Source organism: Hyperolius riggenbachi, chromosome 9 (genome assembly GCF_040937935.1).
Source record: "Hyperolius riggenbachi isolate aHypRig1 chromosome 9, aHypRig1.pri, whole genome shotgun sequence".
Taxonomy (NCBI): domain Eukaryota; kingdom Metazoa; phylum Chordata; class Amphibia; order Anura; family Hyperoliidae; genus Hyperolius; species Hyperolius riggenbachi.
Genome location: NC_090654.1, coordinates 41,602,563 through 41,628,800, shown reverse-complemented (window position 1 = coordinate 41,628,800; position 26,238 = coordinate 41,602,563). Strand labels below are relative to the sequence as shown.

Below are 26,238 nucleotides of genomic sequence, written 5' to 3'. Positions count from 1 at the left end.
TGACACTTTGAGCCTAAAATATTGAACATTCAAGGGGGCTTTGCTATTAACCGCTAAAGTCGGAGGGCGTTTACAGGGGCGTAACTAGAAATCACTGGGCCCCCCTGCGAATATTTGGATGGAGCCCCCCCCATAGGTGCCAAATAATTGTAATGGGGCAGCGTTTCACTGTAAATTAATTGTAAAGTGGGCAGCATTTTACCAGACAATCGTAATGTGGGCCAGAAAATCGTAATGTGGGCAGAGTTCACCAGAAAATCGTAATGTGGGCCTTTAGAAAATCATAATGTGGGCAGAGTTCACCAGAAAATCGTAATGTGGGCACCAGTCACCAGAAAATAGTAACGTGAGCAGCAGTCACCAGAAAATTGTAACGTGGGCAGCATTTACCAGACAATCGTAATGTGGGCAGCGTTCACCAGAATATCGTAATGTGGGACAGAAAATCGTAATGTGGGCAGAGTTCACCAGAAAATTGTAACATGGACAGCATTCACCAGACAATCGTAACTTGGGCAGTGTTCACCAGAAAATCGTAATGTGGGCCAGAAAATCGTAATGTGGGCAGCGTTCACCAGAAAATCGTAACGTGGACAGCATTCACCAGACAATCGTAACGTGGGCAGTGTTCACCAGAAAATCGTAATGTGGGCCAGAAAATCGCAATGTGGGCAGCAGTCACCAGAAAATCGCCATGTGGGCAGCAGTCACCAGAAAATTGCAATGTGGGCATCAGTCACCAGAAAATCCTAATGTGGGCAGCAGTCACCAGAATATCGTAATGTGGGCAGCAGTCACCAGAAAATCCTAATGTGGGCAGCAGTCAGTCACCAGAATGTCGTAATGTGGGCAGCAGACACCAGAAAATCCTAATGTGGGCAGCAGTCACCAGAAAATCGCAATGTGGGCAGCAGTCACCAGAAAATCGCAATGTGGGCAGCAGTCACCAGAAAATCCTAATGTGGGCAGCATACACCAGAAAATCGTAATGTGGGCAGCAGACACCAGAAAATCGCAATGTGGGCAGCAGACACCTGAAAATCGCAATGTGGGCAGCAGACACCTGAAAATCGTAATGTGGGCAGCAGACACCTGAAAATCGTAATGAGGGCAGCAGACACCTGAAAATCGTAATGAGGGCAGCAGACACCTGAAAATCGTAATGTGGGCAGCAGACACCAGAAAATCGTAATGAGGGCAGCAGACACCAGAAAATCGTAATGTGGGCAGCAGACACCTGAAAATCACAATGTGGGCAGCAGACACCTGAAAATCGTAATGAGGGCAGCAGACACCTAAGAATCGTAATGTGGGCAGCAGACACCTGAAAATCGTAATGTGGGCAGCAGACACCTGAAAATCGTAATGAGGGCAGCAGACACCTGAAAATCGTAATGAGGGCAGCAGACACCTGAAAATCGTAATGTGGGCAGCAGACACCTGAAAATCGTAATGTGGGCAGCAGACACCAGAAAATCGTAATGAGGGCAGCAGACACCAGAAAATCGTAATGTGGGCAGCAGACACCTGAAAATCACAATGTGGGCAGCAGACACCTGAAAATCGTAATGAGGGCAGCAGACACCTGAAAATCGTAATGTGGGCAGCAGACACCTGAAAATCGTAATGTGGGCAGCAGACACCTGAAAATCGTAATGAGGGCAGCAGACACCTGAAAATCGTAATGAGGGCAGCAGACACCTGAAAATCGTAATGTGGGCAGCAGACACCTGAAAATCGTAATGTGGGCAGCAGACACCAGAAAATCGTAATGAGGGCAGCAGACACCAGAAAATCGTAATGTGGGCAGCAGACACCAGAAAATCGTAATATGCCCCCCCCCCCCCCCCCCTGGGGCCCGCTCGGAGTTTTGTGGGTGCTGGAGGGGTGGCAGCATGAGGGGAAAGCCTTGCCCACAGTCGGCGGGGAGAGGGGTAGCTCCCCCCTCTCCCTCACCTCGGGGCTCTCCCCTCTGTGCTCCCCTCCAGCTCGTAAGTGTCTGTGGGGCTGTGGTGGGCAGCGAGCGGCGGGCAGATACATACCTGCTTCCGTGCGTTCCATTGGAGACTTCTCCCTCTAGCGGCTGACGTCACTTCCGGAAGTGACGTCAGCCGCTAGAGGGAGAAGTCTCCGATGGAACGCACGGAAGCAGGTATGTATCTGCCCGCCGCTCGCTGCCCACCACAGCCCCACAGACACTTACGAGCTGGAGGGGAGCACAGAGGGGAGAGCCCCGAGGTGAGGGAGAGGGGGGAACTACCCCTCTCCCCGCCGACTGTGGGCAAGGCTTTCCCCTCATGCTGCCACCCCTCCAGCACCCACAAAACGGCCCCAAGCGGGCCCCAGGGGGGGGCCGGGCCCCCCCGCGGGCGCAGGGGCTGCAGGGCCTATTCCTACGCCCCTGGGCGTTTAATTTTCCCCTGGTCAGAAGGAGAACTTTAAATCAATTTTCTCAAAAACCACAAGGTCTTTTTGGAAAAAAAATGTTTTCCTTTTGTAGTCACTGTCCCCTCCACATACCCTGCAAATTTGGTGTTTCTAGCACATAAGAGGGCTTTGCTATTAACCGCTAAATTCGGTGGCCGTTCACCTGCCACTAAAGTCTATGGAGCCTGCTGCGAACAGTCTGTTCATGAACTTTTATGGAAATTCGCATTCGATGTTCATAAACCAAAAATGTGATGTTCGCTACATCTCTATTTCACAATATTCTAATTTTGTGAGATTTCAATTTTGGCGTTTTCATAAGCTGTAAGCCATAATCATCAAACTTATAAGAAATAATTTAAATAATAATTTGCATATAATAAGTTTATTTCATTAGCTTCACTTTTTAAGTTGAATTACTGAAATAATTGGACTTTTGTGAGAGTTTCACCTGTAGTGTTTTAGTAGCAGTAGAGTATAGTACCATGTTAGCCATCAGTAAAAGCAAGAAGATTTGAATCATGATGATACCATTTATTGGCTAACTTAAAGGGGCACTATGGCGAAAAATTTTAAAATATGTGCAAACATATACAAATAAGAAGTATGTTTTTTTTCAGAGTAAAAAGAGCCATACATTATTTTTCTCCTATGTTGCTGTCTCTTACAGTAGGTAGTAGAAATTTGATAAAATTGACAGGTTTTGGACTAGTCCATCTCTTCATAGGGGATTCTCAGCAAGGCTTTTATTCTTTATAAAGATATTTGCTAAAAAGGATTTAAACAATGATGCTGGCCAGCTTCTCTGCTTGCTACAGTTTTTTGCAGTTGGACAGAGCAACTGCCATTCAGTAAGTGCTTTTGAAAATAAATAAATCCCTCAGAATCCCCCATGAAGAGATGGACTAGTCCATAACCTGTCGCTTCTGTCAGATTTCTACTACCTACTGCAAGTGACAGCAACATAGGAGAAAAGTAATTTATGACTCTGGAAAAAACATACTTCTTATTTGTTTATGTTTGCACATATTTTAAATTTATTTTACAATTTTTCACTATAGTGTCCCTTTAAGAGAAAATTGAAAAAGAGTAATCTTTCTGCTAAGCCTCTTTCAGAATCATTTACTGTTTTCTGACAAGATATTACTATTATTTTGTCATCATGCAGTCAGGAATTGAGTCTGAAGAAGACTAAACTCTGTAGCCAAAACTAATTAGCTAGAACAAGCATTTAGTGATAAAAAAGGATTACAGTTGAAGTCACCAGTTTACAGACATTTAGGGCCGGTTCACATTGAGCTTATGAACCCAGCGCATCCTCTCCTGCGCTGTGTTCCGCTGCGTTCCTGTAATGATCTGCGGTCGATTTCCACCGACAGCGCACTTCAGGTACGCTGAAGCAGATGGAAATTCCCACAATCACGGAAGAAGTGTACCCAGTATGTGCAAACACATATGCAGAGGGAAATTCCAACCAACAGGTGGAGCTGTGGAGTAGAGAAGCAGGTTCTCTTTACAACCACAGATGTCAGATAGGAATTGAACGACTTGAAACAAAACAGAGCAAACAGAAACAAGATAACAAGATAGTAGAGAACAGGAACAGATGCAGACAAAGAATGTCTACCAATCTAGTCCCCCCCCCCCCCCGGCGACGATAGACATATGAAACAGACCAGAGCGTGAAAACCAATCACACAAGAGGCGATTGCTATCAGAGATACAAGACTGAGTAAAGACAGAGCATGAAGGAAGATACAGCAGTAGGTACAATGTAAAGGCCAAGGAAAATAACAAAGCACTAACTGAACACGGCCACCGCACGTTATGCGCAACAGCGACAAAACACGTTAATGGCACGGACACCGCAACAGTAACAAAACGTACCAACCCTGACTAACGAATGAAGACAGAAAGCAAAGACAAACAGACAGTGAGAACGCTTGCCAATCGGTTGTCTAACACCAGACAACAGCAAGCGTTCCTTCCCTGCAAGACAGACAGATGGAGTAACCAGTAGCAACCGCTGCCAAGGTATACTCCACAACACAAACAAGGGAGGTCCACCACCTCTAACGCTAGGGTAAGTGCGACCAAGGAACAGGACTGAACGATTCACTACCAACCACCGCTGGAGGTAGTGCAATCACAACAACAGGACAAGACAAAACTAGACAGAACGATTCACTACCAGCCACTGCTGGAGGCAGCGCAATCGCAAGTTCGGGACAAGACAAGATAGACGGAACAACTCGCTACCAACCACCGCTGGAGGCAGCGCAATCACAAGTTCAGGACAAGACAAGATTAGGCAGTACAAATATACACAATGCTAACTGCACTAATAGGAATGTCGAATGCACTCCCCAAGAAGACAATATGATCCAAACAGGCTGAGGCTCAAGGTGAGTCTATCAAACAAAAACCTATGATGAGCAAGGAACTCTGGGAGGAAGTGACATATATACTGAAAACCTTCCAAGGAAGCAGACAAGCAATTTGCATGACAAGTGGATGCAAATCAGTCCACAGCAGCAAGCTGACAAAAAAGGCCTCTTTTCCCTGGACTGCATTATGCAACCTGCATAAGAAACCAACCAAATGTCCAGGGAAACACGGCCAGCAAAGCTGATTCTGACAGTTCCGCTCCGTCAAGCGGAAGGATCGTGCATGTCGGGAACGTCCGCTCCAGTGAGCGGAACGCAGGAAGCGGAAGGGAGCACAATGCAGCAATGTGAACTTTCCTATCGGGAAAGCATTGCTTCCGCTGCTGCGTTCCGCTCATCGGAGCAGAACGTAAGCTCAATGTGAACCGGCCCTTAGGGCAAATTTTTCAGAACTCACTTGATAACTCCAAATATTTCATGCTAACGAACTAATTGTATACATTTGGCTCGGTTCTTCCGCTGTTCCCCTCTGAAAGCTGGGTGAATCATAAAGTCGTCGTCCGTGCAGTCACCCACCTCTTTGATTGTGCTCCTGTTGCCAGGTGCATTCTGCACATGTGCTGTAGCAATTTTTTTGTTTCACAAGAGCAAAATGCTCCTGGCCAAGGAAGCACTAAAGAGTAGGCATGTGGCATTGAGCCGCCCATGCAGCAGTCGAAGGGGGATGGCAGGGGAACAGAGCAGCGCAGAATGTCAGTGAGCGACCAGGAGGACTTCGGGGGGAGGAAGAAGCCCCAGATAAGTAACTGGCCACACTAATATTAACGTAATATTTTCTTTAATGTGTATGAGTGTGTATGTGCGGTGTATAATTGACTTTGTGTGTGTGGGGAGGTATGAAAAATTACTTTGGGACTCTGCCACTGCTAGCTATGCCCCTGTAACCATGCCCCCATTTTTTTTTTATTTTTTTTTTAGAAATCATCAGGTTCCCTTCAATACGGTGACCAGACGTCCCGCTTTAGCTGGGACACATCCCGGGTTCAGGGTTCCCGGTCCCAGGTTGCCAAAAGTCCCAGGAAACGTCCTGCTTTTACCTGCGGAACGTCCCGGCCGCAGGACTCTGACCACCGTGCGGGAGGGCGCTGCCACTCGGCCGCATCAGCTTCAGCCAAAGCTTGCCTCCTGTTCCTGCCCACTCACCAATAGAGCGGCTGCTTTAGTTCTGCCCCCCTGCTCTGCCCACCCTTCCTGAAGCTGGGTATATGCGCCGCATACTTCCGGTTCTGCGTTTCACATGGACTGCAGGAACCGGAAGTAAGTTCCCGGCAGAGCGATCACTCTCCTTCCCCACCTGGCTACTTTTACCCCCCACACACTCCCTGCCACCTGGCTACTTTTACCCCTGCTCCCTGCCCGCCTGGCTTTTACCCCCCCCCCCCCTCCCGCCCGTCTGGCTACTTTTACCCCCCTTCCTGCCTGCCTGGCCACTTTTACCCCACCCTCCCTGTCCACCTGGCTACTTTTACCCCCCTCCCTGCCCGGCTATTTTTACTCCACTCCACGGATGGCTACCTATATATCTACTATGGCTATACTGGCCTGGGACACCTACTTATGCCTAGCTACCTACGGGGGCACCTACCTAAGCCTAGCTACCTACTGGGGCACCTACCTATGCTATACCTAGCTACCTATACTGGAGCACCTAACTATGACTAGCTACCTACTGGGGCACCTACCTATGCTATGCATAGCTAGTAGCTACCTATACTCGGACACCTACCTATGCCTAGCTTTCTATTGGGGCATCTACCTATGCTTGGCTACCTATACTGGGGCACCTACCTATGCCTAGCTACCTATACTGGGACACCTACCTATACCTATCTACCTACTGGGGCACCTACCTATGCTATGCCTAGCTACCTTTACTGGGACACCTACCTATTACCCTCCTCCCCACTTAGTGTCTGTCACCCTCCTCCACACCCCATTAGTATCACCCACCTCCCGACCCAGTCAATATCACCCTCTACCCACCCAGTGTCATCCTCCTCCCCTTCAAGTCAATGTCACCCTCCTTCTGCCCAGTGTCACCCTTGTAGCCGCATCCAGTGTCACTCTCCCACCCTACTTAGCAGCTCCATCCCACCAGCACCCAGTGGGCTGGAACATTTAATTAAATTATGTCTAAGGCTAGGTTTCCACTTGTGCGTTTTGTGTCAGTTTTTCTGCTCAGAAAATTCGCATAGATTTTAAAACTAATGTTAGTCAATGCAGCTGTTTCCACTCTATGCGAATTTTCGTTAGCGTTCGTACGCGTGAAAAAATCTGAGGTCCTGTATCATTTTTTCGGACATCGCGTACGATTCACGTACAATGCTTTGTATAGGCAATGCGAATTTTCGCGTTACTTGCCCGAAAATTCGCATTAGATCCATGGTTACAGGAAGTTGTCAGCAGTCATGACTAAGCTGTTACTAGGCAGATTATGCATATGTAACTAATGCGAATTTTCGCGTACGAAAATTCGCATAAAACGCGTACAAATTTACATGCGAATTTTCACCAATCAGAAAAATCTTATACGATTTTTTGCAGGCGAAAACGTAACGCTACAGTGGAAACGTTTTATATGTGTATTTTTCATGTGTGGGGGATAATGCTTACTGAATTTTAACATGTGTGGGAGGTAATATTTGCCTAATTTCCGATTTGCTGCATTTCATATGTCAAAAGTAACGTTTGCTGCATTCCATGTGTTAGGGAAATCATTTTCTGCATTTCATTTGTCGGAAGTAGGGGTGGTTGCATATCATGTTTCTGGGGTAATGGTTCTTTCATTTCATGTATTGGAGATAATAGTTCTTGAATATCATGTGTCGGAAGTAGGGGTTGTTGCATATAATGTGTTGGAAGTAGGGGTTGTTGCATATCATGTGTCGGAAGGGGTTTTTGCATATCATGTGTGAGAAGTAGGGGTTGCTGCATATCATGTGTCAGAGGTAATGGTTCTTGCACTTGATGTGTCGGAGGTAACGTTTGTTGCAGTTTATGTGTCAGAGGTAACGGTTGCTGCATTTATTACTTGATGGTCATAGTTGGCTACATTTGCTGCTTTGGGATTATTGTTGCAGCATTTGACATTCCGTTGTCATCTCATGATTACTAAAGGGTATGCTAATAAATAGCATCAGTTTCTGCTGATTTATCATCTGCACATCCATGATGAAAATCTTCTGTCTCACCACATCATGGCAGAAACACTGCTTCCTTATGTGTTTGTGGAATGATGTCTAATTACCCTTAGGCTCCTTGCACACTGCATGCGATTCCGATTTTTAATCGTTTTTTTTACATGTGATTCCGATTTTTAATCGTTACTGCATGCTGTATTTTTTCTGCGTTTTTCTGCTGATAGCATTCAGGGAAAATCACCTTATTGTTATGCGTTACATTACAGTTAGCCTCGCCCACACAACGTCATGACCATGCCCACATGACGTCATGACCACGTGCACCGCACTGACGTAACTTAACACCTATACCTCCATCTGCCTCTGTGTGTTTTAGATGATGGAGAATGGTTTCTGTGAGCAGAAATTGCAAGCTAGAGTAAGAAGAGGCAGATACCTCACCTCTGGCTTTCCCCTCTGCGCTCCCCTCCAGCTCCAGGGACACACCTCCAGGGACACAGCATGAGGGGAAAGCTATGCTGCAGTTTGGCGGGGAGGGGGGACAGCCCCCCCCCTCACATCGGGCTTTCCCCTCTGCGCTCCCCTCCAGCTTCAATAAGTGTCCGTGAGCAGCGACGGGCAGCAGCGGCAGATACATACCTTCCGTGCGCTCCAGCGTGGACGCTCCTCTCTCTAGTCTCTGACGCGACTTCCTGTATACAGGAAGTCGCATCAGAAACTAGAGGGAGAAACTTCCACGCTGAAGCGCACAGAAGGTATGCATCTGCGGCCGCTGCTCACGGACATTTATTGAAGCTGGAGGGGAGCACAAAGGGGAAAGCCCGAGGTGAGGGGGGGGGGACTGTCCCCCCTCCCCGCCAAACTGCAGCATAGCTTTCCCCTCATGCTGTGTCCCCTCCAGCCCCTCAAAACGGCCCCGAGCGGGCGGGGCAGGGGCTGCAGGGCCGATTGTTACGCCAGTGGATAGGCTGTAGATAGTATCCCGTCAGCCACAAGGCAGGTTCTAGACTTTTTGTTGCCTGAAGCAAACTTGAATCATGGCAATATTACACAGCATGCTTTCCTCAGTCATACATGAACAGCAATAAGCTGCAGCTTTCCTGCAAAGCAGGAAGACCAGAGGATAGCTTGTGTCGATGGTTCCTGTGATTGTAACAATCCCAGGCTCATCTAAAAGACAAAAGGAGACCAGGAGCCCAATGGTGCAGAATCGTGTAAGATTCAGAAAATCAAATTTCTAATGATGTACAGTATATACTCACAAAGGTGGGTTGCAAGTCCTTACAACCACTGTCAGAGCAGGCGAGGAATTAACCATCCCACTCAGTTTTCCAGGTCTGTGACAGGAACTGGGTGGTCGCACTCCGGAAGTTCTTTAAGTTCTTCACCTCTAAAGAGGCATGACAAGACACTGAAAACAGGGGTGCTCGAATAAAATACATTTTTGTTTTTCAAAAAAATGGTAACAGGAAATCATGTGTGAACATGTTACTTCGTTTGGTTACATTGACCGCGGCATCTCATTGATGCTGGGGATCATTGACACGGGGACTTAGATTAACGATTGGGAGCAGTGTTCCCATTCATTTATCTCCCCTCTAACAATTGGCAGTAAGAGCAAGCGAGGGAGCAGGTGCGGAAGCGAGCAGCGGTTGTCGGATTCCATAAACGATTGTCTACATCCCTGGGCAAGATCAGGAACTGCAGGGCATAGATATTCTGTCTCAGATTACAAAAGTGGTTAAAGTGAATCAGAGACGAAACACCCTTATGTATTTTACCAAACATATCAGTGGGAACATTAGAGAAAACACCTACCCTGCTCTCTGCTTCATCCTTCACTGCTCAGCCTGCTTGTTATCAGCCCTGATAAAATCCCTGACTGAGCATTCAGTCTGGCTTTGCTCAGGAATTATTATAGCTGAGTCATTATAGCAGAGCCAGAAGGGGGCAGGCTTGGGCTTGAAAAGACATCAGAGAAGACAGACTCAGCTATAATGATTCCTGAGCAAAGCCAGACTGAATGCTCAGTCGGGGATTTTATCAGGGCTGATAACAAGCAGGCTGAGCAGTGGAGAATGAAACAGAGAGCAGGGTAGGTGTTTTCTCTAATGTTCACACTGATATATATATGGTAAAATACATGAGGGTGCTTCGTCTCTGGTTCACTTTAAAGCTTGGCTGGGAATTCCACAGCCAATAAAATGAGTACATTCTTCCTCAAAGAAACTTGTTATGGTTCACACTGCCGCAAGGAGAGGAAAATTCCAGCACCTGGCATTTCAGAAGACCTTATGTCCTACTGCAGAGGTACTCAGACAACCAACTAGAGAAACTCTGTGGAAAATCTTAAAAAAGGCAACAGATTCCCCAAGCCAGAGGACAAATTGTGTCTTTGTTATTATAGGCTTGCTGAAACCCAATCAATCCATCCTTGTTTCCTGTTTGACATCTGCAGGGCTTGTACCAGGTAGAGTTGGGTCAGTCTCTGGACGTCATCGTGGCGGAGACAGGAAAGGTGAATTTGGAGGGATTTTCAGAGGCAAGGTAAGAGACATTCCTCTGGTCAGCTGTGACCTCTGTGTAGAACATCTGCTGTGTCATCCAGAGGTAGCAAACCTTGACTGAGAACATCATTGTTAGTCAGAATACTTTGACCTGGACTGTGTTTTAATGTTCTTATTCCCACATTTCTTGCAGGCATAATGCCATTGCAAAACAAAAGAATAGCTTCTATGTCTATTATATGCCTGTTGCTGCAGCCATGTATATGGTAAGTTCGGTGTTGAAGATGATGGCCATGTCTGCAATGTCTCAAGTGCCACAGTGTCTGATTAGAGCTCTGCTATAATTAGAGATGGCACGAACCTCCGATTTTCGGTTCGCAAACCCTCGCCAAACGTTTGATTCGCGAGAACTTTTGCGAACCGCAATAGACTTCAATGGGGAGACGAACTTTGAAAACTAGAAACACTTATGCTGGCCACAAAAGTGATGGAAAAGATATTTCAAGGGGTCTACCACCTGGAGGGGGGCATGGCAGAGTGGGATAGATGCCAAAAGTCCCGGGGAAAAATATGGATTTGACGCAAAGCAGCATTTTAAGGGCCGAAATCACGTTGAATGCTAAATTGCAGGCCTAAAGTTCTGTAAAACATCTTGTGTGTGTATACATCAATCAGGGAGTGTAATTAGAGTACTGCTTCACACGGACACACCAAACTCACTGTGTAACGCACCGCAAACAGCTGTTTGTGTAGTGAAGGCCGTGCTGGACTGGTGCACACCATGGCGAGAGTGCAGGTGATGGCTGCTTTCCAGCCCATATAGTAGGGCTGAGGTAGCTGAATGACAGAACAGTGACTGTCCAGCTGATCAAATTTGGTCTGTCCACAATGAAGCAACGACCTTATTATCTTTGTTGTGCCACCCCTCGAGACACTCATATAGCCGGCAGTCAATGCTTCATTGTGATACGCAAGCCCCTTCACCGCGGCAAGGTAATGATCACGAAGGGAAATTGGCACATGTGCATGCCTTTTGTTTTGTTGTTGCAGCTGCAGTGCAGCCAGAAAAATTAGGCAGGCATGTACATGCACAAGAAAAATTATTATAGCAGCCGCCTGGAGTCCTGGACCCTGTTGGTGGTGGCTGAGAAGGCAGTCAAGCGGCCTGCGGGCAGAGGTTCTGTGTGGGGAGCGACTTAGTCTTGGGGCAGGCAGCCAGTCACACGGCGTGCAGGCAGAGATGCTGTGTGTGGGGACTGACTTAGTCTTCGGGCGGGCAGAAGCCCTCCGGGATCCATGCCTCATTCATTTTGATAAAGGTGAGGTACTGAACACTTTTGTGACTTAGGTGACTTCTCTTCTCAGTGACAATGCCTCCAGCTGCGCTGAAGGTCCTTTCTGACAGGACGCTTGAGGCAGGGCAAGACAGAAGTTGGATGGCAAATAGGGACAGCTTTGGCCACAGGTCAAGCCTGTGCACCCAGTAGTCCAAGAGTTCATCGGTGCTCACAGTGCCTACATCCACACTTAAAGCCAGGTAGTCGGCTACCTGCCGGTCCAGGCGTTGGTGGAGGGTGGATCTGGAAGCGCTAAGGCGAGGCGTTGGACTAAAGAATGTCCGCATGTCTGACATCACCATGAGATCGCTGGAGCGTCCTGTCCTTGCCTGTGTGGACATGGGAGGAGGATTACTGGCAGTGGTACCTTTATTGCATTGTGCTGTGACATCACCCTTAACCACTTAAGGACCGCCCCCAGCCGGCGGGGGCTGCTGTGGGAGTGGCTATGCGGCGATCGCGTCATTCGTGACGCGATCAGCCGCCGGGGACTGGCTCCGCCCCCCGCTCGCTGTAACCCGCCGGCCGTTCGGAAGCGCCGGCGGGTTACTAGCACCCGGATCGCCGCTGAAACAATGTATAATAGGCTTTGTAATGTATACAAAGCCTATTATACTGGCTGCCTCCTGCCCTGGTGGTCCCAGTGTCCGAGGGACCACCAGGGCAGGCTGCAGCCACCCTAGTCTGCACCCAAGCACACTGATTTCCTCCCCCCTGCCCCCTGATTGCCCACAGCACCCCTCAGACCCCCCCCCTGCCCACCCCCCAGACCACTGTTTGCACCCAGTCACCCCCCTTATCACCCATCAATCACTCCCTGTCACTATCTGTCAACGCTATTTTTTTTTTAGTCCCTAATCTGCCCCCTACTCCCTCCTGATCACCCCCCCCCACCCCTCCGATTCTCCCCAGACCCCCCCCCCCCCCCCGTGTACTGTATGCATCTGTCCCCCCTGATCACCTGTCAATCACCTGTCAATCTCCTGTCAATCACCCGTCAATCACCCGTCAATCACCTGTCAATCGCCCCCTGTCACTGCCACCCATCAATCAGCCCCTAACCTGCCCCTTGCGGGCAATCTGATCACCCACCCACACCAATAGATCGCCCGCAGATCCGACATCAGATCACCTCCCAAGTGCAGTGTTTACATCTCTTCTCTCCTCTAAACACCCACTAATTACCCATCAATCACCCATCAATCACCCCCTATCACCACCTGTCACTGTTACCCATCAGATTAGACCCTAATCTGCCCCTTGCGGGCATCCAATCACCCGCCCACACGCTCAGATTGCCCTCAGACCCCCCCCCCCTTATCAATTCGCCAGTGCAATATTTACATCTGTTATTCCCTGTAATAACCCACTGATCACCTGTCAATCACTCATCAATCACCCCCTGTCACTGCCACCCATCAATCACCCCCTGTCACTGCCACCCATCAATCAGCCCCTAACCTGCCCCTTGCGGGCAATCTGATCACCCACCCACACCAGTAGATCGCCCGCAGGCAGGGCCGGCCCGCCCATGAGGCGGGGTGAAACTTTTGCCTCAGGCGGCACTTCTGGGGGGGCGGCACCCGCCCGTCCATGTGTGTGGGGGGCCGCCCGAGCGGGAGGAGATAGCGGGCAGGAAGGGGGTATTGGGCCTAGCGGCGTAGCAGGAAGTGACGTCAGTGGAGCGTACGCTGGCCTGGAACGAGGAAGAGGTGAGTAATCCCCGCCCATTACCTCTTACAAATAGCTGCAGCCAGCAAGGAACTTTTAAAAGCTGGAGGGAAGCGGAGGACCGGGGACCCCGCCGCTAGGCCCAATACCCCCTCCCTGCCCGCTATCCCCTCCAGCTCGGGCGGCCCCCCACACCCACGGCTTGGGGGGGGGGGGGCGGCGGCGGCGGCGATTTCTTTGAAAATTGCCTCAGGCGGCAAAAAGTCTAGGGCCGGGCCTGCCCGCAGGTCCGACATCAGATCACCTCCCAAGTGCAGTGTTTACATCTCTTCTCTTCTCTAAACACCCACTAATTACCCATCAATCACCCATCAATCACCCCCTATCCCCATCTGTCACTGTTACCCATCAGATTAGACCCTAATCTGCCCCTAGGGCACCCAATCACCTGCCCACACCTCAGAACGCCCTCAGACCCCAGCCCTGATCACCTCGCCAGTGCATTGCTTGCATCTATTTCCCCCCTCTAATCACACCTTGAGACACCCATCAATCACCTCCTGTCACCCCCTAGCACACCTACCCATCAGATCAGGCCCTAATTTGCCCCATGTGGGCTCCTGATCACTCGGCCAAACCCTCAGATCCCCCTCAGACCCCTTTCCGATCACCTCCCCAGTGCATTGATTGCATCTATTTTCCCCTCTAACCGCCCCCTGAGACACCCATCAATCACCTCCTGTCACCCCCCTAGCACTCCTATCCATCAGATCAGGCCCAATACATCCTGTCATCTAAGAGGCCACCCTGCTTATGACCGGTTCCACAAAATTTGCCCCCTCATAGACCACCTGTCATCAAAATTTGCAGATACTTATACCCCTGAACAGTCATTTTGAGAATTTCCAGACTACTCACAGTTTTGGGCCCGTAAAATGCCAGGTCAGTATAGGAACCCCACAAGTGACCCCATTTTAGAAAGAAGACACCCCAAGGTATTCTGTTAGGTGTATGATGAGTTCATAGAAGATTTTTTTTTTGTCACAAGTTAGCGGAAATTGATTTTAATAGTTTTTTTTTTCACAAAGTGTCATTTTCCGCTAACTTGTGACAAAAAATAAAATCTTCTATGAACTCACCATACTCCTAACGGAATACCTTGGGGTGTCTTCTTTCTAAAATGGGGTCACTTGTGGGGTTCCTATACTGCACTGGCATTTTAGGGGCCCTAAACCGTGAGGAGTAGTCTAGAAAACAAAAGCCTCAAAATGACCTGTGAATAGGACGTTGGGCCCCTTAGCACACCTAGGCTGCAAAAAAGTGTCACACATGTGGTATCGCCATACTCAGGAGAAGTAGTATAATGTGTTTTGTGGTGTATTTTTACACATACCCATGCTGGGTGGGAGAAATCTCTCTGTAAATGGACAATTGTGTGTAAAAAAAAATCAAATAATTGTCATTTACAGAGATATTTCTCCCACCCAGCATCTGTATGTGTAAAAATACACCACAAAACACATTATACTACTTCTCCTGAGTACGGCGATACCACATGTGTGGCACTTTTTTGCACCCTAACTGCGCTAAGGGGCCCAAAGTCCAATGAGTACCTTTAGGATTTCACAGGTCATTTTGCGACATTTGGTTTCAAGACTACTCCTCACGGTTTAGGGCCCCTAAAATGCCAGGGCAGTATAGGAACCCCACAAATGACTCCATTTTAGAAAGAAGACACCCCAAGGTATTCCGTTAGGAGTATGGTGAGTTCATAGAAGATTTTATTTTTTGTCACAAGTTAGCGGAAAATGACACTTTGTGAAAAAAAAAACAATTAAAATCAATTTCCGCTAACTTGTGACAAAAAAAAAATCTTCTATGAACTCGCCATACTCCTAACGGAATACCTTGGAGTGTCTTCTTTCTAAAATGGGGTAATTTGTGGGGTTCCTATACTGTCCTGGCATGTCCTGGCATTTTAGGGGCCCTAAACCGTGAGGAGTAGTCTTGAAACCAAATTTCTCAAAATGACCTGTGAAATCCTAAAGGTACTCATTGGACTTTGGGCCCCTTAGCGCAGTTAGGGTGCAAAAAAGTGCCACACATGTGGTATCACCGTACTCAGGAGAAGTAGTATAATGTGTTTTGGGGTGTATTTTTCCACATACCCATGCTGAGTGGGAGAAATATCAAAATATCAATTGTGTGTAAAAAAAATTAAAAAATTGTCATTTACGGAGATATTTCTCCCACCCAGCATGGGTATGTGTAAAAATACACCCCAAAACACATTATACTACTTCTCCTGAGTACGGCAATACCACATGTGTGGCACTTTTTTGCAGCCTAACTACGCTAAGGGGCCCAAAGTCCAATGAGCATCTTTAGGCTTTACAGGGGTGCTTACAATTAGGCACCCCCCAAAATGCCAGGACAGTGAACACACCCCACAAATTACCCCATTTTGGAAAGTAGACACTTCAAGGTATTCAGAGAGGAGCATAGTGAGTCCGTGGCAGATTTCATTTTTTTTTTGTCGCAAGTTAGAAGAAATGGAAACTTTTTTTTTTTTTTTTTTTTTGTCACAAAGTGTCATTTTCCGCTAACTTGTGACAAAAAATAAAATCTTCTATGAACTCACCATGCCTCTCACTGAATACTTTGGGATGTCTTCTTTCCAAAATGGGGTCATTTGGGGGGTATTTGTACTATCCTGGAATTTTAGCCCCTCATGAAACCTGACAGGTGCGCAGAAAAGTCAGAGATGCTTGAAAATGGGAAAATTCACTTTTGGCACCATAGTTTGTAAACGCTATAACTTTTACCCAATCCAATAAATATACACTGAATGTTTTTTTTAATCAAAGACGTAGCAGAATAACTTTCAAATGTATAGGAAATTTTACTTTATTTGAAAAATGTCAGCACAGAAAGTTAAAAAAGTCATTTTTTTGACTAAATTCATGTCTTTTTTGATGAATATAATAAAAAGTAAAACTTGCAGCAGCAATCAAATAGCACCAAAAGAAAGCTGTATTAGTGACAAGAAAAGGAGGTAAAATTCATTTAGGTGGTAGGTTGTATGAGCGAGCAATAAACCGTGAAAGCTGCAGTGGTCTGAATGGAGAAAAAGGCTCTGGTCCTTAAGGGGCGAAAAGACTGTGGTCCTTAAGTGGTTAAACGCATTGTAAAGCATAGTTGCCAGCTTGTTCTGCAAGTGCTGCATCCTTTCTGCCTTCTGGTGAGTTGGTAACATGTCCGCCACTTTGTGCCTATACCGAGGGTCTAGTAGCATGGCCACCCAGTACAGCTCATTCCCCTTGAGTTTTTTTTATACGGGGGTCCCTCAACAGGCTGGACAACATGAAAGACGCCATCTGCACAAAGTTGGATGCAGACGTACTATCCATCTCCTCTTACTCTTCCTCAGTGACATCAGGTAAGTCCTCCTCCTCCCCCCAGCCATGAACAATACCATGGGAAAGTCGAGCAGCATAAGCCCCCTGCGACGCCTGCTGCGGTTGTTCTTCTGCCGCCGCCGCCTCCTCCAAAGAAACACCTTCCTCATCATCCGAGTCTGACTCCTCTTCCCCACAAGACTTTTCCTCCTCCTCCCCCCTCTGTGCTGCCACAGGTGTTGAGGAAACATCTGGTTCTGATGAAAATTGCTCCTACAACTGTTCCTCCCGTAACTGTTCCTGTTCACGCTCCTCCACAGCTTGATCCACCACTCTACGTACGGCACGCTCCAGGAACTAAGCGTACAGGATCAAGTCGCTGATGGTGCCTTCACTGCGACTCACCAGGTTGGTCACCTCCTCAAACGGCCGCATGAGCCTGCATGCATTTCGCATCAGTGTCCAGTTGTTGGGCCAGTACACATCCCCATCTCCACAGATTGTGTCCTTTTACTGTAATTGTACAGGTACTGGGTAACTGCTTTCCCCTGTTCTAGCAGACGAGAGAACATGACCAGGGTCGAATTCCAGTGAGTCGGGCTATCACATATCAAGCGTCTCACCGGCAAGTTGTTTCTCCGCTGAATGTCCGCAAAGCATGCCATTGCCGTGTAAGACCGCCTGAAATGCTCACACAACTTCCTGGCCTGTTTCAGGACGTCCTCTAAGCCTGGGTACTTTGCCACAAATCTTTGAATGACTAGATTCAGCACATGTGCCATGCAGGGTACATGTGTCAGCTTTCTCAAATTCAAAGCGGAAAGGAGATTGCTGCCGTTGTCACACACCACGTTGCCGATCTCCAGCTGGTGCGGGGTCAGCCACTGATCCACCTGTTTAAGAGCAGCTAGAAGAGCTGATCCAGTGTGACTCTCTGCTTTGAGGCAAGACATGTCTAAGATGGCGTGACACCATTGTACCTGGCATGCAGCATAGGCCCTGGGGAGACGGGGTTGTGTAGCTAGCGAGGAGATCGCAGCACCAGTAGAGTTGGACTGCCACTCAGCCAAGGAGGAGGAGGAGGAGGACGACAGCGAAGAGGATGTAGCAGGAGGAGAGGAGGTGGCAGCAGGCCTGCTTGCAAGCCGTGGAGGTGTCACAAGTTGGTCCGCTGAACAGCCACGTACTCCCTGCTTGCCAGCAGTCACCAGGTTGACCCAATGAACTGTGTAAGTAATGTACCTGCACTAACCGTGCTTGGCAGACCAGGCATCCGTGGTCAGGTGGACCCTTGACCCAACGCTGCGTGCCAGAGATGACACCATTTGCCTCTCAACTACACGGTACAGTTTGGGTATCACCTTTTTAGAGAAATTGCGGCCTGGTATCTTCCACTGCGGTGTCCCAATGGCCACAAATTTAAGGAAGGCCTCAGAGTCCACCAGCTGGTATGGTAACAGCTGGTGAGCTAACAGTTCCGCCAAGCCAGGTGTCAGACGCCGGGCAAGGGGTGACTGGTAGAAATTAGCTTCTTCCGCTCAAAGAATTCCTTCACGGACACATGGCTGCTGTGGGCAGAGCAGAGGAGCAAGAACGGCTCAAGGGCAGAGGCGGAGTGGAGGAGGCTGGCTGTGAAGGTGCAAGTGAGAAAGCGGATGAAGATGCTGCACCTGAAGGAGGAAGAGGAGAAGGAGGGTAGCTTTGCTTTTGTGTGCTGCTTTTGCTCAGGTGCTCTTCCCATTGCAGTCTGTGCCTTTTCTGCAGGTGCCTTCGCAAGGCAGTTGTCCCTACGTGGGTGTTGGCCTTTCCATGGCTCAATTTTTGGAGGCAGAGAGAACAGATGGCATTGCTTTCATCTACGAATGACACACTAAAACATTTCCAAACCACTGAGCTCCCATGGGGTGATGGCACTATGTTGGCATCATCAGCTGATGTTGAAGGGCATGTTGGCTGGTGCCGGACACTGCCACCAGCTGTTTCTGATGACGAGCTCCCCCTGCTTCTTTCAGCAACTCGTCTCCTCCTCCTCCTCTCTGCCTCCCCCTCTGAACTGTCCCCTTGGTCATCTTGTCTCTTAGGATCCCATGTGGTATCCGTATCATCATCTTTATAATAATCCTGCCCAGCTTCGCTTTCCTCAGACACCTCCAGAACTGCACCAACAGCAGGTACTTCATCATCCTCATCCTCACACGTTATGTCCATAGTGTCGCCGCCTAACTCAGACATATGAGGTGGTGTAACTTGCTTAGCGCCTTCATCTGGTTGTAACAATAATGGCTGTGAATCTGTTAATTCCCTACCAATTAACTCCTGCGAAGTGTCAAGTGCAGCGGATGTGGTGCGTGTAGTAGCACTGGTGGCTGCGAGAGATTAGGTGTTCTGTGTTAAATAGTCAACCACGTCCTGACAATCTTGGGAGTTGATAGCACGTGCCTTCTTCTGAGCACTGTACTTTGGGCCAGGGCCACACGAAATCACATCAACACGACCTCGCACAGACCTGCCGGATGGCCTTCCTCTGGGTCTGCCTCTACCTCTTCCTTTACCTGTTTTTTCCATATATGGGGGGGGGGTGAAGTGAAAGGTATGCACTGACTTGACTAATACAATGTGCAGTCACACAGGTGCAGTTAACAAGTATGCACAGAGTGGTATATCACACTGCGTGCACTCACGTAGGTTGGTGTATATCACATTGCGTGCACTCTCGTAGGTAGGTGTATATCACACTGCGTGCACTCATGTAAGTAGGTGGGTGCACTGAACACAACAGGTAGGTATATGCAGTGATGAGGTGGGTTCACTAAACACAACAGTGATGAGGTGGGTGCACTCAACACAACAGTTAGGTATATGCAGTAATGAGGTGCGTTCACTGAACACAATAGGTAGGTATATGCAGTGATGAGTTGGGTGCACTCAACACAACAGGTAGGTATATGCAGTGATGAGGTGGGTTCACTGAACACAACAGGTAGGTATATGCAGTGATGAGGTAGGTTCACTGAACACAACAGGTAGGTATATGCAGTGATGAGGTGGGTGCACTCAACACAACAGGTAGGTATATGCAGTGATGAGGTGGGCTCACTGAACACAACAGGTAGGTATATGCAGTGATGAGGTGGGTTCACTCAACACAACAGGTAGGTATATGCAGTGATGAGGTGCGTTCACTCAACACAACAGGTAGGTATATGGAGTGATGAGGTGGGTTCACGCAACACAACAGGTAGGTATATGCAGTGATGAGGTGGGCTCACTGAACACAACAGGTAGGTATATGCAGTGATGAGGTGGGTTCACTCAACACAACAGGTAGGTATATGCAGTGATAAAGTGGGTTCACTCAACACAACAGGTAGGTATATGCAGTGATGAGGTGCGTCCACTCAACACAACAGGTAGGTATATGGAGTGATGAGGTGGGTTCACGCAACACAACAGGTAGGTATATGCAGTGATGAGGTGGGTTCACTGAACACAACAGGTAGGTATATGCAGTGATGAGATGGGTTCACTCAACACAACAGGTAGGTATATGCAGTGATGGGTATTACAATGTGCACCTGCTGTCACACACACACAGTTAGACACAGAATGTGCTGGGCCTGGAGGTGGCACACACACAGTATGAATTAGCAAGGCTGTCTATGCAACACAAGTGTCAGTGGGACACACAGAAAAAAATAGATCACAAAAACAAGATTAGCTCTCAAAAGAGCTGTTGTGGGGTGCTATTTTAGCAGTAAGAATCAGCCAGGAGCAAGCTAACAAGCCTATAACAGCCTAACTAATCTTTCCCTATGAGAGTCTGCCAGCAACTGTCCCTTCTCTCACTATTGCAGGCACACAAGTGAGTGTAATGGCCGGCGGAGCCTGCCTTATATAATAGGGGGAGTGGCTCCAGGAGAGAGTGTAGCCTGATTGGCTACAATGTGCCTGCTGACTGTGATGTAGAGGGTCAAAGTTGACCCTAATGGTGCACTATGGGTGCGAACCGAACTTCCGGAAAAGTTCGCCTTAGATGGTGAACACGAACCACCGGACGTTCGCCTGGAATCGTTCGCTGGCGAACCTTCTCTGAATGTGCTGGGCCTGGCAGTGGCACACACAGTAGGAATTACCAAGGCTGTCTATGCAACACAAGTGTCAGTGGGACACACACACACAAAAAAAAAAATAGATCACAAGAACAAGATTAGCTCTCAAAAGAGCGGTTATGGGGTGCTTTTTTAGCAATAAGAATCAGCAAGGAGCAAGCTAACAAGCCTACAAGAGCCTAACTAATCTTTCCCTATGAGAGTCTGCAGCAGCTTTCCCTTCTCTAATTACTGCAGGCACACGAGTGAGTAAAATGGCTGACGTTGCCTGCCTTTTATAAGGGGGGGTGGCTCCAGGAGGGAGTGTAGCCTGATTGGCTACAATGTGCCTGCTGACTGCGATGTAGAGGGTCAAAGTTGACCCTCATGATGCACTATGGGGGCGAATCGAACTTCCGGTAAAGTTCGCTGTTCTCCGCGAACGCAAACCCCGGAAGTTTGCCTGGAACCGTTCGCCGGCAAACCGTTCGAGCCATCTCTAGCTATAATCTTCACATGTAATGGATGGTCCCAGAAGGGTAGTGGTGTCCGTCCTGTGGTGTATGGTCCTGTTATGTGTTGGGAGGCTTCATAGTGATGCTGCACTTTTAATTGATTCCCATATCTCTTACTTTCAGGCTGGGATAGATGGTGAGGAGGCACATCAAAATGCTAAGACAATTCTTGCAGAAATGGCTGTGTTTCTCCAGAATCAGGTGACTAAGGGGGGGGCAAACAACACAAATGACATTTATATTCCATTTTTCTCCTGGTGGACTCGAAGCACTTGAGCTGCAGCCACTAGCACACACTCAGTGGGCAGTAGCAGCATCTAGCCCAAGGACTCCATACTAATTAGATGGCAGCTTACAGGAAGAGCCAAGGTTTGCAGTCAGGTCTCATGTGTCAGAAGCAGAGCCCTTAACTAGTACAGCATCCAGCCACTATCCAGCCACCCTGTTAGAGGGTTATTGGAAGATGCTGCTGTTCTGGTAGAAGAAGGAAGTAGCAGTGGCTGAGAGCTGTCACTTCTTGGGGATTGTCAGGGATTCTGGGAACAGAGGATGAGATGACTTGGACTATAGAAAGATGACATTTAAGTAATGCATAGCAGTCCTCTAAGCAAATATTTTAGCAACTGATAATAAATACAGTTTATTTTGCCTTCTTGGAACAGAAGATATTTGCAATAATTTAGCTGTAAGTGAACAACTGTCGTTTCCAGGAGCGTAACAATAGACCCTGCAAGGGATGCAGCTGCATGGGGGCCCCATAAGCCACAGGGGGCCCATCCTGAGAGACAGACAACTAAGGGCATGGAGAAAAAACGTTCTGCTCTCTGCACAATTGTTCTAATTACTGCATCTGCTCAGCCACTAATAAGAAATCATACAAAGTTTTGTAGACAAAGATTTGTAGACCGTCCCTATTCAGTGTCCAGCAGACTCTTCTGTACAGCGTCCTGCCCCCAGGTTGGCAGGAGGGGGTCCCATCCAAAGTTTTGCAGGTGGGCCCAGTGATTTCTAGTTACGGCCCTGGTCGTTTCCCATGATGCATCACTCCTGAATATGCAAATCATCTCTTTATGCCCTGGAAAGCAAGACTGCCCATCCAGAACTTTTAAAGAAAGGCTTTATCTGGCCACCTTAATATACAAATAGGCTTTATTAATACAAAAATTCAGACATAGTATACCTGGTATACTTAAAGGGACACTTAAGTCAAACAAACAAAATGAGTTTTACTCACCTAGGGCTTCCAATAGCCCCCTGCAGCTCTCCGGTGCCCTTGCCGTCTCCCTACGATCCTCCTAGCCCCGCCGGCAGCCACTTCCTGTTTCGGTGACAGGAGCTGACAGGCTGGGGATGCGAGTGATTCTTCGCGTTCCCAGACACATTAGCACCCTCTATGCTGCTATATGGTATATGATATATGCTATGGCAGCATAGATGGCGCTATTGTGGCCAGGAACACAAAGAATCACTCGCGTCCCCAGCCTGTCAGCTCCTGTCACCGAAACAGGAAGTTGCTGCCGGCGGGGCCAGGAGGATCGGAGGGAGATGGCGAGGGCACCGGACAGCTGCAGGGGGCTATTGGAAGCCCCAGGTGAGTAAAACTCATTTTTTTTTACTTAAGTGTCCCTTTAAAGGAGGACTGTAGGGGGAAGGGGGAAAAAGAGTTGAACTTACCTGGGGCTCTATTGGTCCCCCGCAGACGTCCTGTGCCTGTGCAGCCACTCACTGATGCTCCGGTCCCCACTAGTGTTGGGCGAACATCTAGATGTTCGGGTTCGGGCCGAACAGGCCGAACATGGCCGCGATGTTCGGGTGTTCGACCCGAACTCCGAACATAATGGAAGTCAATGGGGACCCGAACTTTTGTGGTTTGTAAAGCCTCCTTACATGCTACATACCCCAAATTTACAGGGTATGTGCACCTTGGGAGTGGGTACAAGAGGAAAAAAAATTAGCAAAAAGAGCTTATAGTTTTTGAGAAAATCGATTTTAAAGTTTCAAAGGGAAAACTGTCTTTTAAATGCGGGAAATGTCTGTTTTCTTTGCACAGGTAACATGCTTTTTGTCGGCATGCAGTCATAAATGTAATACATATAAGAGGTTCCAGGAAAAGGGACCGGTAACGCTAACCCAGCAGCAGCACACGTGATGGAACAAGAGGAGGCGCAGGAGGAGAAGGCCACGCTTTGTGAGACACAACAACCCCGGCCTTGCATGAGGGCAAGAAGCGTGCGGATAGCATGCTTTGTACCGCCATGCAGTCATAAATGTAATAAAGATAAGAGGTTCCATAAACAAGGACCGGCAACGCTAACCCAGCAGCAGCAGACGTGATGGAACAGGAGGAGGCGCAGGAGGAGAAGGCCACGCTTTGTGAGACACAACAACCCAGGCCTTGCATGAGGACAAAAAGCGTGCGGATAGCATGCTTTGTACCGCCATGCAGTCATAAATGTAATAAAGATAAGTGGTTCAATAAACAGGGACCACGCGGCAACGCTAACCCAGCAGCAGCAGACGTGATGGAACAGGAGGAGGCGCAGGAGGAGAAGGCCACGCTTTGTGAGACACAACAACCCAGGCCTTGCATGAGGGCAAGAAGCGTGCGGATAGCATGCTTTGTACCGCCATGCAGTCATAAATGTAATAAAGATAAGTGGTTCAATAAACAGGGACCACGCGGCAACGCTAACCCAGCAGCAGCAGACGTGATGGAACAGGAGGAGGCGCAGGAGGAGAAGGCCACGCTTTGTGAGACACAACAACCCAGGCCTTGCATGAGGGCAAGAAGCGTGCGGATAGCATGCTTTGTACCGCCATGCAGTCATAAATGTAATAAAGATAAGTGGTTCAATAAACAGGGACCACGCGGCAACGCTAACCCAGCAGCAGCAGACGTGATGGAACAGGAGCAGGCGCAGGAGGAGAAGGCCACGGTTTTTGAGACACAACAACCCAGGCCTTGCATGAGGACAAAAAGCGTGCGGATATAGCAGCAATGCTTTTTGCCGCCATGCAGTCATAAATGTAATACAGATGAGAGGTTCAATAAACAGGGACCGGAAACGCTACACCATCCCAGATGTTCATTGGTCATGTTACTTGGTTGGGGTCCTGGAGTGTTGCGTAGTCATTTCCAATCCAGGATTGATTCATTTTAATTTGAGTCAGACGGTCTGCATTTTCTGTAGAGAGGCGGATACGCCGATCTGTGACGATGCCTCCGGCAGCACTGAAACAGCGTTCCGACATAACGCTGGCTGCCGGGCAAGCCAGCACCTCTATTGCGTACATTGCCAGTTCGTGCCAGGTGTCTAGCTTCGATACCCAATAGTTGAAGGGTGCAGATGGATTGTTCGACACAGCTACGTCATCTGACATGTAGTCCTTGACCATCTTCTCCAGGCGATCGGTGTTGGAGGTGGATCTGCACGCTTGCTGTTCAGTGGGCTGCTGCTGCATGGGTGTCAGAAAATTTTTCCACTCCAAGGACACTGCCGATACCGTTCCCTTTTGGGTACTAGCTGCGGCTTGCGTTGTTTGCTGCCCTCCTGGTCGTCCTGGGTTTGCGGAAGTCAGTCTGTCTGCGTACAACTGGCTAGAGGAGGGGGAGGATGTCAATCTCCTCTCTAAAGTCTCCACAAGGGCCTGCTGGTATTCTTCCATTTTGACCTGTCTGACTCTTTCTTCAAGCAGTTTTGGAACATTGTGTTTGTACCGTGGATCCAGAAGGGTATAAACCCAGTAATTGGTGTTGTCCAGAATGCGCACAATGCGTGGGTCACGTTCAATGCAGTCTAGCATGAATTGAGCCATGTGTGCCAGAGTCCTACCAGAATCCTCATCATCCTCTTGTGAGCGTTGTGATAGTTGTTGTGATGCATCATAGTCGTCACCTTCCTCCTGGTCTGCTTCTGCTGACCATTCGTGTTGAATTGTGGAAGTCCAACGTGCACCGCTCTGGCCCTCGTCAGTGGTGGCATGAAATTCCTGCTCCAACTCCAGCTGTTCCTCCTCCTCTTCTTCGTCATAGCTGCTGGGGCCAGCGTTCCCTGAGGCGGATGGCCTGATGTTGGTACCATCACGCTGATCGTTTTCTCCTTCAGATTCCCCCAGTTGCATCATGACAGCTGTTTCCTTGATTTTTAACATCGACCTCTTCAGTAAACACAGCAGTGGTATGGCAATGCTGACTGAAGAGTTGTCACTGCTCACAAGCAACGTGGATTGCTCAAAATTTTGGAGGACTTGGCAGAGGTCCAACATGTTGGCCCAATCGGATCCACAGAAGCTTGGCAGCTGTCCGGATGCGCCTCGGTACTGCGCCGTCATGTACTGGACCACTGCACTCTTCTGCTCACAAAAGCGTGCTAGCATGTGCAGCGTAGAATTCCAGCGCGTAGGGACATCACACAGCAAACGATGGTGGGGGAGATTGAAGCGCTCCTGCATCTTGGCGAGTGCCCCCGAAGCAGTACTGGAATTTCTACAATGTTTGGCCACTCGACGCACCTTCAACAGAAGATCGGCCACGCCTGGGTATGTCCTCAGGAACCGCTGAACTACTAGGTACATCACGTGCGCCAGGCAAGGGATGTGTGTCAGCTTAGCCAACCTTAAAGCGCGAATGAGATTACTCCCATTATCACACACAACCATGCCCGGTTTCAGGTCCAGCGGTGCCAGCCACAAATCCGTCTGTTCCTTT

At 48.6% G+C, this 26,238-nt stretch overlaps 1 protein-coding gene across 2 annotated transcripts in view; it reads left to right on the top strand.

Moving 5' to 3' along the window:
- Nucleotides 1-26,238, top strand: part of LOC137531567 (farnesyl pyrophosphate synthase-like) — a 153,160-nt gene that overhangs the window by 111,974 nt on the left and 14,948 nt on the right. For both annotated transcript variants that reach the window (XM_068251489.1, XM_068251490.1), the window contains exons 6-8: nt 10,473-10,561; nt 10,715-10,787; nt 21,654-21,731. In XM_068251489.1, coding sequence (XP_068107590.1) covers nt 10,473-10,561; nt 10,715-10,787; nt 21,654-21,731 — 240 coding nt within the window. The remainder of the gene's footprint in view (nt 1-10,472; nt 10,562-10,714; nt 10,788-21,653; nt 21,732-26,238) is intronic.